Source organism: Sturnira hondurensis, unplaced genomic scaffold (assembly GCF_014824575.4).
Source record: "Sturnira hondurensis isolate 20B ecotype Veracruz unplaced genomic scaffold, ASM1482457v3 Scaffold0022566, whole genome shotgun sequence".
NCBI classification, from domain to species: domain Eukaryota; kingdom Metazoa; phylum Chordata; class Mammalia; order Chiroptera; family Phyllostomidae; genus Sturnira; species Sturnira hondurensis.
This window is the reverse complement of record NW_028095197.1, coordinates 12,609,752-12,627,101: the sequence shown is the minus strand read 5'-3', so window position 1 is coordinate 12,627,101 and position 17,350 is coordinate 12,609,752. Positions and strand designations below refer to the sequence as shown.

Here is a 17,350-nt window from a genome sequence, read left to right as displayed (position 1 = left end):
AGGAAACCGCTTCCTAAGATCTCCCTCTACATGAAACCTTTTCGAGTTTTCATTTATAAACTCTGATAAATGCTAAGCAACCAAATGACCTTGTGATTGTGCTCGTCCGTGACCACTGGTTAGATCACGGCTCTAGGGTGTGCCAGGCCTGACCACGATGCTCCCACTCACCCGGAGACGGAAATGGAAAGTGCGCGGTCCTTGGAGTCGGAGAATCAAACCTGGGTTTGCTTCCCAGTTCTCAGCAAGCGTCTCAACCTCACCAAGTGTCATTTGCATCATCTATAAAATAAGGATAAACACCATCTATTCATGAAATTAGGAGATCTGCTTACAGCGTGCCTGGCGTGTAGAAGTCTCTTAAGGGAATAAGCTCCAGAATAATAAAGATTACATCATCTTGCGCGTGTCCCGAAAATCTTCCTGAAAGTCTCTTTCTAAAGAAGCAAAGACTTTTTTTTTTTAAAACAAAATGCTTTTACAGATGTAAGGCATGAGATCTTTGAAGGCAAGTAGCGCTTAGAAAATTCCCAAATTCTTTTGGCTACGATTATAAAATTGGTGCTACAAACCGGGCACAACAAAGTCCTTTATAAGTGCCGCAGTCCATCATGGGCCAAGTTTTATTTCATAACTCATTTGGATAAACACCAAGGTTATTGCCACCATAGGAGGGAGGGAGAGAGGGTGAGAGAGGGAGAGAGGTGAGATACCCTGCCAAATTGTCCCCTCCGAGTCCTATCTGATTTCCTTGTAGTGCATGGGTTAGGAGAGGAATCAGGAAATCCAAACACTCAGCTAATAATCCTGGTGGATGTTGAAAAGGCCACGCACTTGTCACAACTGATAACGGATTCCCCTGACAACAACTTAACTGAGGATACCACAGTGTTCTCTTTCATTTTTGAGACGTACACAACTATGGGCAAATCCTAGTTTATCAGTAGGTAACGGCATTGGCCTGAATTTGTTTTCCTGGGTATAGCTGATCACGTGGTGCAGAAAAGAAGCCATTTCCCATTATAGGTTCCAGCATAAGGGAAAAGTTTAAGCACTACTGGACATAGACAAAGTGAGTTGATTTTTTGTTTCTTTTTCTTCACACCATTTTCTTACTACCTAATGCTCCTTTTCTCCTGTTTGCAGTCCTTCAGGCAGTCCAAAACTCCTTTTGAGAGATCCCACCTTGTCCCTTTCTACTAAATAATGCAAAACAAAATTCCCAAGAGAATATTAATCTTACAGAAGGGTAAAGTAATTTATACCAATGTTTGATGGATAGTCCCATAATCATGAGTTATCTGTATTGTTAAAAAGGACAACTATTGCCAAAATTAATGTCTAATTAGTAGAATACAGGACAGTGATACTAGGCTTCAGGTCAATAAAAGTTTTTTTTTTAATATTTATTTATTTATAGAGAGAGGGGAAGGGAAGGAGAAAGAGAGGGAGAGAAACATCAATGTGTGGTTGCCTCCCATGCATCCCCTACTGGGGACCTGGTCCACAACCCAGGCATGCGCCCTGACTAGGAATTGAACCAGTGACCCTTTGCTTCACAGGCCCGTGCTCAATCCGCTGAGCTACACCAGCCAGGGCAATATAAGTTGTTTTGTTTTGTTTTTAACTGGGAAATGAGAAAAGAATAATTAGGGTTTAGATAGGGTCTGCTCCACTAAACTGACCTAATTTTTTTTCCAGATTTATTCCTGCCTCAGATTCTGCTACCATAGCTTCTCTACCAACTCCACATAGTTTTTGGTTTGTTTTTACTCGGAAAGGTTCTCAAAGCAACAGGCAACAGGCCATAATGAAGTTGATGTGGGAAAGGGCATATTTTGGGCTTATGGGTATTATTAGTGAGAAGTAAGCACATTTTTATCTGAATATTATTTAAAAAAACAAACCTACCTTGCTATTACTGCATAAAAGCCTGACTGACTGAGCATTACAAACCTGCCACTTAACATTACTCCCATCTGCAAAAACAAAGCCAGATATGGGTAGAACTGGAACTATGTCAGGGCATAGGCAATGAAAATGCAAAGAAGATAGTTGTCCAAACTTTAACAAATACGTGAGTAAACTGACAGCCCCGGAGAAGCCTTCTATCCTCGTGGGACTTGAAAGGAGTCACAGGAGCCCCCACTGCCGTGGAGACAACTGGAAAGAGCTGTCATGAGGACCCCGGCAGAAAAGAGGAAGCTTGAGTTTTGGGGGGTTAAATGTCACACCCGGAGGGAACCAGGGCTGAGAATAGAATCGAAGTTCTGACTCCCACAGCGTCCTTCACTGCAGCTTTCCTGGGCTACCTCCAGAATATCTCAGTTCTTAGTCGACTCTTTGCTGGGACCAGGAAGCACAGATGTGCACAAAAGCACATTTTAAATTGCCAGCATTTAGATTCATTTTTGTTTCTTTTACTCTCCAACGTGGGTCCTTAGATTAGTAGTCCTCATTTCCAACCTGGTAATAAAAAGAGCTTCATCTTCTCTGGGTGAGCCAATTTTGCAATTTGGCTGATTCTTGCTACCAACCATGCAGCTGGGGTGAATTTAGTATTTCAAACCCACACTGCCACTCACTATGTGATGTCTTTGTGCAAATAATCCAACTTTTGTCAAATATTGTTTCATGTCTGCAGAATAAGTATAATAACACTAATCTGATAAAGTTGTTTTGTGATTTTACAGTAATGTTATCTCTCAGGCAGGTTATTGCCACAGCCTCATATCTGGTCTCTGACTTCCACCCTTGACCGCCTTTCATCTCTTATCAACAGAGCAGCTAGGGTGGCCGTGTTAAGTGGTAAATTCTGTAATTCTTCTGCTTAATGCCCCCTCCCCAGTGCCTTCACACTCCCTTCAGAGTAGAAGCTGAAGTTATTCATTGGCTTACATGATCTGCCACATCCTCACTGCCTTCCTGACCTCCCCTGCCAACACTCTGCTTCTGCTCCACCTCATTATTCTTCAAACATACCAGAAACACTCCTGCCTCTGGGCCTTTGCATTTGCTGTTTCCTCTGCTTGGAAATTCTTGTCTTGAGTGTCCAAATGAACTATTCTCTCACTTCCCTTTAGGTCTTTATTCAAAAGTTATCTTTTCACTCAGTTTTTCCCTGGTTGCTCTATCTAAAATTGCAACCCAAGAAACGGAGGGAAAAAACAGTGTATCATAACTGAAAAGCCCAGAAAAGAAGCAAAAGAAAGCACAGGAAGGAAGGGCTGTTCTTTACTGTTCACTCAGTGTTCTCATGATTCAGCTGCAGTTTTATCATGACTTGGGATAGCATTGACCTCAGAAACAAGGGAATCATCCTCTCTTCTGTGAAACACAAGTTGAGCTGTTCCCTCAAGGTAGTCATGGACTTATGAGAGGCCTAAGGCACACAGTGACTGTAGGATGCCATTATCCATTAGACCTGCTAACAGCAAATGGCACCAGATGATAGACCGCAGTCCTTAAGTTTGGCTAAGAACGAATTCAGAGTCAAGAACTCAAATACAAGCAAAAGTTTATTCAGAACGTCACAGAGGTAGAAGTGAGTCATAGAAGAAGAGAGCCAGCTGGGCTGTGTGGTCTCAGGAAACACGTTGCAGGGGCAAAAGAAGGGCCTTTGCAGCTTAGGAGAAAGAAAGGCAAAGAACATGTACCTGGGGGAAGATGAGGGGGGAAGACAAGGTGTGCTCCAGCAAAAATGTGCCTGGGGAAAGAAGAGGGTAAGGAAAGGCATGGGCACAAGAAAAAGAGAAGAAGAGGGACAAACAGAACACACTGGGTCCTTTGTCTTAAGGGGTTGTAGCTGTTTTCCAAAGGCAGAGATTTTAGGGTGGGTCTCAGGGGAGGATCTCAAGGGAATATTCATCGGCTTTCCAGGTGTGTGTCCTTATAGAGCCCTGGTCTCCGATGATTGGTTGGCACTAAGGCTGGGGATCATTAGTAGTTGCAGCTGGTCCTGATGTCAGCCGTGGTGTCAGCTAGTTTGGTTTTGCCACTTTTCTGGGCCTGGAGCTGAAATGCTACTGAGGCCTAGATGTTCTATCTAGTTTGACCAAAACTCTATCTCTGTTTTCCAAGGCAGGGATTTTAAACAGACCTGAGGCTTTGTCCTTAAGATTACATGATGCTGCCAGAACCTCATTGCCCCAAGGGGTTAAAGCTTAAGGGAGTGGTTGTGCGGGGGCTTCTATACTCCAGCCCCCTTGCGCCTCCTCCAAGGGGTCCACCACAGGGCTAGAGACGTGCCAGGGAGGAGAAAGGTCAGAGGAGGGTCCCAACTGCATGACCCGCAATATGAAAGCTCAGGGGGGTCTACACCACAGGACCTTTATATGCTAGGGGAGGAAAGGTCAACCTGGGGGCGAGGTCCCACCCTACAATACTTGTCCCAGTTTTGTCCTGGCTAGGCACCTCGGGCTTTCTGCCATGGTGACCTTCTGTACTTGGTCTAGTGTTCCTACTCCGCCCCTGTCTAACTACTCACTATCGGATCTATTTATTCTTCATCACCACCTATTTTCCTGTAAACCTCACTTGAATGTACAAGTACTGCCAGAATTTCAGAGAACCACTCTGGGGCATGGTCACCAGCTGGAATGTGATACTCCTCAACACACACAAACTCCTACACAGACAGTCATACCTCCTTACCACGCAATTCATAGGGTCCCGCTTTCTGCAGCAATATAAGGACCAGGGAATTCCACACACCTTACTCAGGTCGGTGCATAGGGATGCTCTCTAGGAAATCAGGAGGAAACTTTTCTAGTGTAACCTCTACTATGATTTTCACTTTTCTGTATTGGCAGCCTTTTTTCCCCTGGCTCCCCAGCCTTATAAGACCTATTCTGAGTGTCAGGTAAGTTTGCTCTGAGACACCTTTAAAAGTCTGAGGAAAACAGCATTCACTTTGCAAAATTCTTTGGAATTGTGTTTAGCTAGAGCCTCTTTGCCTCATGGATTTAAAGCCTGATGGCAACTTTAGCTCACGAATCACAACAACTGTCCAGAGCTAAAAGCTAACTGTATTTGCATAACACTTCAACAGATCCAAACAGCAGGGAAAGGTCAGGTGAAATAAATTGCCAAGGTCATGGTCCTCATGAAGTGGTGTTGAAATTCAGAATTGCTGATGCCCAGTGCTTGCTCTGCCCTTACTCTCCCTAAATGATACTGTGGCAGAAAATTTACTGCATGTGTGAAAACCACAGACCCGCCCTCAAGCTTCTCCTTTGCTTCTAATTCCAGATCACGTAAATCATGAAGGAAAGGATAGTATCATAACCCACTGACCTCACTGTATTAGCATACAAATGAAAGAACTTGCTAGAATCCAGTCGTCTAGAGAACTCCTGGTCTCCTCTAGGAAACGCTGTTGACTGTGCTTGAAACTCTAAAAGTATTTTATCTTTTTAATTTCTTGATCAAACGATGGCTTCGAATTCACCATTTTAATGCTGAGCATCTAAAATCATAGGGATCCTTAAAAACGCAGCGGCCCGCAAGCTAGAAAGGAACTGGGGATATTAAATGTGTCAACAATTCTTGCATTAATGCCCTTAACTCAAGACACCTTTAAAACGACACGTGAAAAAGAAAAGAAGTTCGTTAAAGTCACAGCCTATTTGAATGTATCCCAGTGAACAACTGGATTTCAGATTCCCCGGGGCGCATTTTCGAATTCAGAATTCTCTCCGCGGCTCGTCGTCCTCGCCCTCTGAGGTCGCAGGGAATGTTGCGAACTACGACTCCTAACCTTTGAAGGGAGAGGACGTTCCCCGCGCGCAGGCATCGCGGCCGGGGAATCTCGCCACCAGTGGGCGTTTAGCGCAGCCAAGCGACAGGCTGGTGCCAGGGCTCAGCAACAGGGAGGCGCCGGCTGAGGCGGGGAGAACTTTGAGCTCGGAGCAGAATCACCCTTTGCTGTCCAGTCGCGTCGCTCCTCCGAGGAAGCAAGCGGCGGCGGCGACTGGGCGGAAAGAGGACGAAAGGAAGAGAGGAAGAAGCGAGCGAAGAAGAAAAATGAAGCCAGCGCTGAGGGAGCCCGCGACGGGGTAGCCCACTGTGGAGCGAGGCGGATTTGGCTCCTTTTCCGCACCCTGGGCGTGAACGCCTTCTCCTGCGCGACCCCAAGGAAATAAGTGGGTCTCGCCTGGGTGGAAAAGGAAGAGAAGAGAACCCAAGTGAGCGCGTTGCCTCCTCGGTCACCGCTGCCCCCTAGGACTCCGGAGACTTGTCAGCCCAGCCTCCCCGTGGGGCCAGACGCAGTGCCCGAGCAGCCCTGCAGATGGGGCAGGTGGGGGGCAGGCGCCCCAGCCGCGGGTGAGCGGCACCCGCCCGGCCGTCTGCCCGGCTCCGCTCAAGGACCGGGCGGGAAAAGGATGCGAGGCGCACGGACCCGGGAGCGGGATCTGACCCTGCCGAGGGCGCGCTAGGCTGCCACTTGGATGGCCCCGAGACCGCTCCAGCTCCTGGGACCGCTTCACCCCGCCAAGTGAGCTGTACGCTGGAACTGGGGGCGGAGACCTTAGGCGGCGGCTGCAGGGGGGGCGAGCCGGGCGCAGGAGGGGGCGCGCTTTCTCCCTGCGGGTCTCAGTAATGAGGAGACTGAGTTTGTGGTGGCTGCTGAGCAGGGTCTGTCTGCTGCTACCGCCGCCCTGCGCACTGGTGCTGGCCGGGGTGCCCGGCTCCTCCTCGCACCCACAGCCCTGCCAGATCCTCAAGCGCATTGGGCACGCGGTGAGGGTCGGCGCGGTGCACTTGCAGCCCTGGACCACGGCCCCCCGCGCAGCCAGCCGCGCTCCGGACAGCAGCCGGGCAGGCGCCCAGAGGAATGAGCCCGAGCCAGGGACTTGGCGGCCCCCGGCGTCCTGGGCCGGCGCTCGCTGGTTGGGGAGCGCCTTGCCTGGCCGGGGGCTGCCGGGTGCCCGGAAGCCCGGGGAGGGCGCCATGGCCAAGACCCTGTGGCCTCGGGACGCTCTCCTCTTCGCCGTGGACAACCTGAACCGCGTGGAAGGGCTGCTGCCCTACAACCTGTCTTTAGAAGTAGTGATGGCCATCGAGGCGGGCCTGGGCGACCTGCCGCTCTTGCCCTTCTCCTCCCCTAGCTCTCCGTGGAGCAGTGACCCTTTCTCCTTCCTGCAGAGCGTGTGCCACACCGTGGTGGTGCAAGGGGTGTCGGCGCTGCTGGCCTTCCCCCAGAGCCAGGGAGAAATGATGGAGCTCGACCTGGTCAGCTCCGTCCTGCACATTCCAGTGATCAGCATCGTGCGCCACGAGTTTCCACGGGAGAGTCAGGTGAGAGGACGCTGGCGAGTGGAGTGGAGGCGGCGTCGCTGGGGGCTGCTACCGTCGTGGGGGGTGGGGATAAGGGGGAACAGGTTAAGTCTAAAGGGACTTTGGGATTTACAACTTCGATACTGTTTTAAGGATTGGACTATATCTGTAGGTGGCAGGTAGAAGTAACATGAAACATTTTAAGAGCGAATAGGAATAAAATGAGAGAGAAGGGTAGCAGGTGGAAAGGAAGGAAGGGGGTCGTGAATGGATGTTTTGACCAACGGGGAGAAACCTAGTGGGTGCCGGACGGAAGTAGGTGTCTAAATTCCAGATTCTGGAGAGCGATGGGGTTCTACTGACTAGCTCGGGGGCGGGGATAGAGGATCCCTGATTGTGCGAGTTTCACTCCCTAGAGGGACCCTGAGCGCATGTGGCGGAAAGAACAGCATCTGCTCTCTGACTCCTTCAGAGCATGTGCCTGAGCCACAGGCGATGGTGTAAGAAGGAAGCACATCCCTCTGGATGCCTTCGCGTAAACAAGGAATCTGTAACTAGTACGGAAGCAGTAGGGAACGGAGAAGGACTAATGGGTCTTCAGTATCAGAAGTACTATGTGATCCTGTGAAAATGGATGGGATGAGTGAGTCATTTGGGATTATTTAATTGTGACTACCTTCTTTTTTGTGTGACGTGGGCTCAGAGACCGGCTATATGCTGGTGCTCTCTGTTCAGCCCATTTCTGCGCCAGTTATCTAGAAATGAAGTAAGAACAATGTGGTGATTCAGTTTTCTATGGGGAAAAAAAATCNGAAGGAAGCACATCCCTCTGGATGCCTTCGCGTAAACAAGGAATCTGTAACTAGTACGGAAGCAGTAGGGAACGGAGAAGGGCTAATGAGTCTTCAGGATCAGAAGTACTATGTGATCCTGTGAAAATGGATGGGATGAGTGAGTCATTTGGGATTATTTAATTGTGACTACCTTCTTTTTTTGTGTGACGTGGGCTCAGAGACCGGCTATATGCTGGTGCTCTCTGTTCAGCCCATTTCTGCGCCAGTTATCTAGAAATGAAGTAAGAACAATGTGGTGATTCAGTTTTCTATGGGGAAAAAAAATCGAGTGTATTTTCAATAACAAGATACTTGTGGACTTAACTGTTGACAGTAATGAAGAGGGCAGGGTCCTTTAAACAGTGGACATTTTCTGCCTTTTGTGTATTATTTGTATTGAAATATCGAGGTTCATTAAGCCTTTCACAAAGGACAATGGTACAAATAGGTACTAAGTGGTATTGGTCCCATTTTAAAGACTGAGAAACTAAGGAAAGTTCTGGGGGCTTGATCAGCATTGGTCAGTGTGCTGGTAGAAGAGTCCAGAGACTGGAGAATTTCTAACTCTATCCCTTTCACTAGAAAAAAATTATTTCTAATCTCTCTTCTTTCAAAAAAATACATGAAAATGAGTATGTGAAAATATCAAAAGTTTCCTAGAATCCATGCACAAAATGTCAACAGAGTACTAAATATTTATTTTCCTGGAAAAATGAATCTTACATTTTTTTTGATCTTAGGAAGGGTGGGCATAAGCTACTTTCAGCAGTTGCCCAGAAGATTCCTGTTTAATGCTGAACTATAGAGATTTGATCTGCAGCGTGCAGGCTAATTAACTTTTATCTGAAATATTTCCGTCACCTGAATCTGAATGACTGTAGGCGGCAGATGGGAAGGCATGGAAAACACAGGTGCACGATGCTGCCAAGGGCCGGAGTGTTATAAACATGAGATTGCATCCATGGGGCACATCATTATTAATATGTTTGCAGCATCAGATCTAATGAAATGCGCAAGTCAGCATCACTAGCTTCTCCTCGTTGCTTCTTCATTATCTAATATTTCAGAAGCTGCCAATACTGTTCACAGTCTCCAGGCTCTTCTCCATTTGTAGATTGTTTGGCATGCGTCCTAAATAGCAAGAATTTTCCCCCAAATTAGTGTTCCTTGGTTTGAAGGAAAAAACTGTCTGTGTTCCCTGATGGGTTTGTGCAGTGCACAGCACGTTACAGCGAGGGAACCAGAGCAAACCCTGAAGCAGCATCTAGCATCAGGCTTCAAAGCTGAAGGACGCCTAGGGGAACAAAGTCCTCTAGGGACAATCTTACAAGCAGACAATGAAGCAAATACTCTGCCAAGCACACTTACTTCTGTATTTCAATTCACAAAGTTGCTTGAAATCACTGTTACCGCTGTTATTTTCATGGCATACACCTTGAAAGGGAGAAATTATTAACTCAGATCTAGTTTGCTCAACTGAGGGCATTTTCTTTCATTTATCTTTGTATTTTTAATTCAAACATATCTAACTTGTCTTACTTTAATAAGTCATTTAAATGTCATTCTATAATGCTGTGTATTAAGAATGTCCAACCTGATACCAAGTCACTGTCATGTATAATCTTAGTGTTTTGAACATAAACTGCTCTCAGCACAAATAATAACTGATCTTGCTTCTCAAAAATGGACCTTGCTCTAATACACTGGTGTGATCTTTTTTTTTAAAAAAACTCTCTGTATAAAAGAATGTTGAAGTCATTTTGCACATTGTATGAAATTGACTTACTTAGAGCCGACCGCCCAGGGACCTGAGTTGTTGATGGTGCCAGTGCCTGAAGAAAGGGTTCTAGAAGAAAGTAGACTTGTCCACCCAACCAAGGGAAACAAAACTGTGTCTCTTATTCAGACAAATCAAAATTGCTTTTGGAGAAGGAGCAGCAACAGTATTTTCTCTCCCATTTGAGCTCTTGATTTCTCTCATAGGAAGGCTTTACTTAATAAATAATGGTGTTTGTGGTATCCTGCCACAAGCTCTGGATGGAAGGGGAAACCACTGCTATGATAAACCCCTGAGAAAAGCATAGTAGTTTTATTCCAATATACTATTTATTCAAAACATAAACACAGATAGATCATCAGCTTGGATGGAATCAACGTTCTTCAAGCAGGGAAAGCCTCTGAAAGTAAAATAGTTGACTGCCCACTTGTGGAAACCCTACGTGTAGTATCACAACATAATAAAAGTTTAAAGGACTATTACACATCGGTTAGGGTCAAAACAAAAAATGCTGACTTTACCACCACACTCAAACCTCTACTTGAGGCTAACTTACATTATTAGTTCTAAATTCTCTTCCACAATCTTCAAATACTGATGTTGCCCTTGGATCCAGTTATATTTACATGTAAGTTACATTACTATACTTGTTCTTTCTTTTTCTTCCCTCCCCATAGTATGTTTTTCTTGTAGGGGTTTTGTATAGACTCTCCAAAGTTAACTTCTTAAAATGTACCTGCTGAGGTAGTGACAAACACACATTTCTTTCTAAAATGTGTATCTCCTGTGAATTCCATATTAGTTTCATTAGGCAGTCAATGGAGTAATGTAATTGGCTTAAATCCAAACTCATGCAATTAAAAAGTGACTACACAACTATTTTCAACTCTTGTTGGAGGTACCATCCACAATGTGCCTGTCTCGTGAGCCATACATACTAATTAATATCTATTTATTCCCATAGCAATACAAGTGCCTTAGATGGTCCATTTTCTTGGCGGTACATGGCTGAATACTGAAGACTCTTTATTAGAATTTGGCTAGCACAGCACCACTTCTGCATGGTACAGGGGACAGAACAATGATACCACTACAGAACTTCAGTGCCTCATGAGGGGATAAGTAAAGGACATTTATTTCTAAAACATCTGCTTTCAATTGTGTTGGCTTTCCTTGACTTGCTCCACGCTAAGCACTGTTCTCTCGATGGAGGAAATGTATTCTGCAATTCATGATAAATGGCTGATAGTAGCACCTAATTATTGCTGACTTGAAGATAAACGATTTCAAATTAAATGTCAAGTGATGCAAAACTTTTCTTAGCCGTGATCTTTTACAGGTTCCCCTTAAAGAACTGAGCCCTAGGCTTAATTTGGAAGTTTTTATCGTTAGTTTGGGAATTTTTCTTTACCATATTAATTTACTTTTTCTAGATAAATAAAAAAGAGGAGACTAGCAGACACTATTCATTAGGCAATTAGTCTGTCTCATCCACTTTGTGCCTGCCACAGTGTAGTCACTTTATTCTCTACCCACTTCTTCATTTCCTTTCTCTTTAAAAAAAGAGTGGGTTCACACACACACACACTAATGAAGAAAAAAAGAACCAAGTTCCTAAGTAGGTTTCATTCTTGCCTAGAAGTGGAAGGCATGCCATATTAGAAACTTCAGTACAATGCCCAGGATTTCTCAGAAATGTTGGTCTCTCACAGTAATCATAAATTTCTCCCATACACACACTCACAGTGGCGTGTTCATGAGATTATGGCCACACAGTCGAACCTCTCTCTCCACCCCCTTACTACACCACCAAGCACACTGTTTGGCTCATCCTACATTATTTTCACAGCATGCCTTTCTTCATGAAGAAAGCAGTCTGTCATTTTACAATAGCACAAGCTCCTTATCTCAACATGGAGAGACAACAGTTTGCAAAGCAGCTACCTTGAGTACCATTACCCTAGACAATTATATGGGGCTTCTCATAGCAAGCTGTTTATCACCATGGCCCAACAAAGTGTAGAGATGGGAATCTCATTGCCTTTTCTCCTGCCCATTCTGTCTACTCCCTCTGACATACACAGAAGAGTAGAGGAACAATACATCACCAAAAATTTGATGCCACCTCTATAAAACTAGGCAAAAAGGAAGAAAGAATATCTCAGCATCTGCCACATTGCTTTTCCAGAGAATACACAAATAGAAAACTAATAGACATCATTAAGCCCCTCGTACGTGTTTCTCAGATCCTTCCTTTATGGGATGGTGGGAGCAATGGGGAAAAGTAAGCAAGGAGTAAGCCAGACATCTGCCACCTCCTACCTCTTCCCCCCAGCTAACACCTCAGCCAGATGCTCAGATCTCCTGAATGTGTATGATTCAGACACTTTCAGGGGAGACTGTGTTTGATCTTCTGTGTTGAGGGAGCAGGTACCAGCCTGGGCTGGTATTAAGGCCAGCACTGAAAGCCTGGTATCTGGTTGGCCAGGATAACCTACTGATGGACATGAGCCTTCAAGGTTCGAGTGGTAAAGAAAGAGGCAGGGGGACTTCTTTTTTAGTCAGGCTGAAACATGCCTCATAATTATTCATTTATGAATGAATAATTCATAGAGGAAAACCTCAACTAAATATATTTTTGTAGCATTTCTGGTTTTTAAGGCTTCTTCACAAATGTGTTCCTGTAGCCCTCCTAGCTGCCCTCTGAGGCAGATAACAATGTATATAGACAACACACAGAGTAGTGGAAAGAGCTATGCGTTGTAGAAAGGAGAAGTCAACGAGGAGAGAAAAACGAATAGCTCTTTCTGAATTTCGTATATTTGTCAGCCTACAATCCAAAAACAGACTGGATCCATCACTGCTTTTGAATGATCCCAGAGAAAAGGATAAATGAGAGAGATCTACTTCCAGGTTTGATTATTAAAAGAATATTTCCCACTAAATATCCAATAATGAGAATTTAATTAAATGAATTATATCACTACAATGGAGCACTATTCATTCAAAATAAAAACAAATTTATTGACACAGAGAGGAAAAAAAAGTATATAAAATGTGACCTACAAAATACAGGGTTTGGCAAAAGTAGGTTTATAGTTGTAGTATGTGAAACACAGAGTTTGTTTTTGTATTATTGTTTATTGTGTTGTTTTCCATATTAACAACTATAAACCTACTTTTTCCCCACCTGTATAAAGTCTAGAATTTTATTTAAAAAATGTTAACAGTGATTATAACTAGATGATGGAAGTCCACATTTTGCCCTATCCATGCTTCTATTTTTCTAAAAATAAATATGTATTACCTATACAATTAAAAATAATAAGAGAAAAAAGATGTTACCTTCCCATTTCCTAATATGAAAATATACATTTCAGGAAAAATATATTGTACAGTATGTTTAAATGCACCAAAGTCCTTTCAGACACATTTCTATTTTTTTTTAAATTTATCCTCACAATTACTTTGTGAGGTGAACAGGACGAATAGTACTATTATCTTCATTTTGTAAAGAGACAATAATAGCATATTAATGGAAGAACTAGAAGGAAGAGAACAGGTTTTTGAGAAGCGCAGACTTATATTAGAATCTTAGCTCTACAGCTTTCTAGGCATGCGAACTTTGGAGAACATTGCTGATATCCTGGCCTCAGTTTCTTGATGCGTAGAATGTGAATATCTCATAAAGTTACAGTGAGGACAATCATGTATGGTGGTGTTAATCACAATGTTGTCATACATGATGGCAAAGTACCTTAGGGCATAATGTGTTCTTATTATGATAGTGATGATTAGCACAAAGTGTAGATGTGTTGACATGACATTAATAAAATATAATTACGATAAGCGCACAAGCATTCTAGATGGTGTTCCAGAGTGCTTTTATATGCCCTTTCAATACGTATACGCTATTTAGGCTTAGAAGATCCAGTTCCCATGGAGCAACCCAAAGAAAACAATGGAGAAATCTGCTGTTTTGAAACCCCACTTAAGTTCAAGTTCCAGTCCTTGAAGGTTGGGTGTGTAAAAAGTTAACCAACAGTGAAGTGACTTTTGAAGTCACCGTTCAACTGGTTGCTCCTTTGTGTGGGTTCTGAATAATTACATCTCTGGAGCAGTCACATTAAGAACGCTGTTCTATTTCTGTTAGCTGGTGTTAGTGAGGAATTCACAAGTCTCACCTCATCTACTACCCTAAGTTCCCACTGGAGCCTCCCAGAATCTAAACCTAAGGAATCAGAGGGTGGAAATGACAGTCTCACTCCATTAATAGAAGCATTAATGTCTAGTCTTTAGTGCCTCTTCAGAAAAATATTGAGTTGGAACCTATGGCTTGGGCTTCAGGTTTCTGTAACACTTTTTATTCTAACCGTTGACATCTACCACCTCGTGTTCAGGCAAATAAAAGAAAGAAAGTGGCAAAAAAAATTGTGAACTAGACATATGGGTTCTGGGAGCCCAGGAGTTAGCTGACTTTGCTGTGGTAGGCTGGACCGTGGTCTCCCAGAGATCTTTATGTCCCACTCCCCAGAAACTGTGAATATGTTACCTTCTATGGTAAAAGGGACTTTGCAGCTCTGATTACATTAAGCATCACGAGGGAGGGAGGGTATCCTGGAACATCCAGCTGGACCCAGGGAAGTCACAGGCTCTTTGTAAACGTGACACAGGAAGAAGTGTCTGAGGAGAAGTCATTGTGATGACCCAATGATGAAAATGGAGAACGGGGGTGATGCACCTGGAGGATGGAAGAAGGTCCACAGCCAAGGAAAACGGGCAGCTACTAGAAACTAAACGACAGGTTTTTTTTTTTATGAGGTTTTTTTCTGAATGATTTTCTCAGAGACTCCATAAAAAGCACAGCCCTACCAACACCTTGATGTTAGCCCAGTGTGAAACTGATGTCAGAGTTATGCATTCCCGTCCTAATAGTAAGAGAATAAATTTGTGTTGTTGTAGATCATGAAGTTTGTCGTGATTTGTTACAGCCGCTTAAAGACCAATACACTTTGTGGCACAGACTCATGCCTGGAGGAGGTGAAAAAGAGAGGGTGGCCTGGCCCAGGTTACCCTAGGAAGGCTTATAGGAGAATGAGACCCATAAAGCAAACTCTGTGTTTTATCGAGTGCTGACTATACCAAAATTGTTTGATTCATAAACTTTAAGGGACTTGTTAAATGTGTATTGTTTTTCCGATCATAAAAGTAATGCATACGCATTACTGAGCCACAGCATCCACAGATCACCTTGAGTAACATTTTGATGCCTTTGTTCTCTCAGGGCTGGAATGCTTTAAAAATTTTAGAAATGGTCGGGGACAATTAAAGTCTTATTGTCACTCCAACTGAGCATTGGAATCAAAGAATAGAAGAAAGTAAAATCTTTTTTTTTAATTTTTAAAGAAAACTCAGAGTTGGCATGGCTTTTTGAAGGCTGGGAACTCTGAGTTGATGGTATCTTTGCATTAAAAGGTAGGATTTTCCTTTATACTTGCAATCTAGCTTTATATTGCCATCACTCTGCAAAGCGGCTGGGTCTGTACAGTTCCAAAGATAGCTCTGCCTGGATCTTTGAGTGGCATTCTTAGAAATGACTTACACATGAGTTGCTACCACTGTCCACTCAATCAGGCATGGTCATTAGCTGAACTTTTAGTATGAAGTACTTTGATGGTTGTGCAACCTGCACGTAATGTATGTCTTTCTATCAAAAGCCTCAACTCAAAGTCATCCAAAGTTGGGTTTGTATTCTCTAGGTCAAATGAAAAAAAAATATTTCGTAAAGAGTTACATGCTCAGGATATCTCTAACTAATAGAATCACAATCTGTCTCAGTTATGGAATTTATTTGCTCAGTCCCAACAAGAGGTACTTACGAATTTCATTAAAGAATTTGCTTCTGTATTTGGTAAATTTAATAGGTACAGACAGAGAGCTGTTATTATGTTGGTGCTATACATGGAATTAATTTGAATCACATCACACATTGTGTTATGCACATAAAGAAATGTTTCATTCTATACCTGAAAATGAATGATAAGGCCATACCTGAATTCATCCAATGTGCCTTCTCCCAGTCCCAGGCACAAGAGAGCCATCTAGTGGTCCCTAAAATAGAGCTTTAAATTAAAGCATCCTAAGAATCCAATCTCAAAAGAAAGGCAAGTGACTCCAAGACACCTTTAGTCCTTTTCCTGGTCTTTTGACAGTGGATAGATCCAGGTTAATTAATGGAACAAAAGACTTCTGCCTCCTAAAAAGATTCAATGATATCTTTATGCTGCCAGCATATCTTATAATTGCAGTTATAAACAATTAAGATATCTCAAGGTGTGTATCTAGAGAGGTCAGGAGAAAATTGTGAATGACTCTCACTAACTTTAGAAATCTAGTTGGTTAATATTTTAGTAGCTGTATTTACAATTATTGGGTTCATAATTGGAAGAAATGCAGCCATGTGTTGTGTTAAGTATAGCATTTGTTCTTTTATTTCCAATTATATAAATCTTATGTTCTCTGTAGATAATTCTGAAAATTAATAAAATGACAAAGAATCAAATAAAAATTACTCACAAACCCAAAACCCAGAGATCTAGAAGACATAAGTATGAGTCATAAAATTGGGGCCATGCTATATTATCGAGTTTTTTACTTATCTATATATTATGAAGATCTACAGCATTAATATTTTCCCATTATTTTTGATGGCTAGATACTTTGCCTTTGACCGCATTGTCGTATGATTAGTTTAACCCCTGTTGTTTGCGTTCAGGTTTTCCCACGACAAAACCACTAACGCTGCTGCGAGTGGGACTTGACCAGGCTCACCCTCCCATATTAGTCCTGCAGTTTGTGGCGCTGGGTGACACTCGCTGCTGGAGTTCTATGACACCATCATGGTTTTGTCTGTATTTTTGGCTCCTTCCTTCTGTTTTACTGGTTGTGCTCTTTGTCCCGGACCCCTTGGAATAACAGTCATCATAGCTGTCCAACATGACAGCTACCAACCTCCTATAAATACTTAAGTTTAAATTATTTAAAATGACAGCAAATTTATGTCAGTTTCTCAAGCACCCTAACCCCCTTCCCAATGCTCAATGGCCACCCGTGGGAAGTGGCCACTGTGTCTGACAGTGCAGATATACAAGATTCTCTGTCTTCACAGAAAGTTCTGTGGGAGAGTTATATTGCTGACTAAAAGCATGCAGTTTCAAGGAACAGAAACTCCATTAAGCTCAAAAACAAGGGGTTTGTGCTGAAAAACTACCAGAAAATGAAAAGGAGTGGCACTGTGTGAAGCAAGTAGCCTGGCTGTACCACCGGAGGGGACTGGGGCAGCTACTCTCTTTTTCCGACTTTGTTAGTCTCATCAAATCATCTGACTATGGTTGTTACTTCCCTTAGTGTACATTCTCCAGACATCTGCTGGGCTCAACTCCCATAGATTGTTTCCATCTCC

At 43.5% G+C, this 17,350-nt stretch overlaps 1 protein-coding gene across 1 annotated transcript in view; it reads left to right on the top strand.

Moving 5' to 3' along the window:
• Positions 1–5,790: 5,790 nt before the first annotated feature.
• The window catches only part of GRIN3A (glutamate ionotropic receptor NMDA type subunit 3A), a 161,050-nt gene continuing 149,490 nt past the window's right edge, over positions 5,791–17,350 (top strand). Inside the window, exon 1 of the mRNA XM_037035963.1 lies at positions 5,791–7,299. Coding sequence (XP_036891858.1) covers positions 6,601–7,299 — 699 coding nt within the window. The 5' untranslated portion in view covers positions 5,791–6,600. The remainder of the gene's footprint in view (positions 7,300–17,350) is intronic.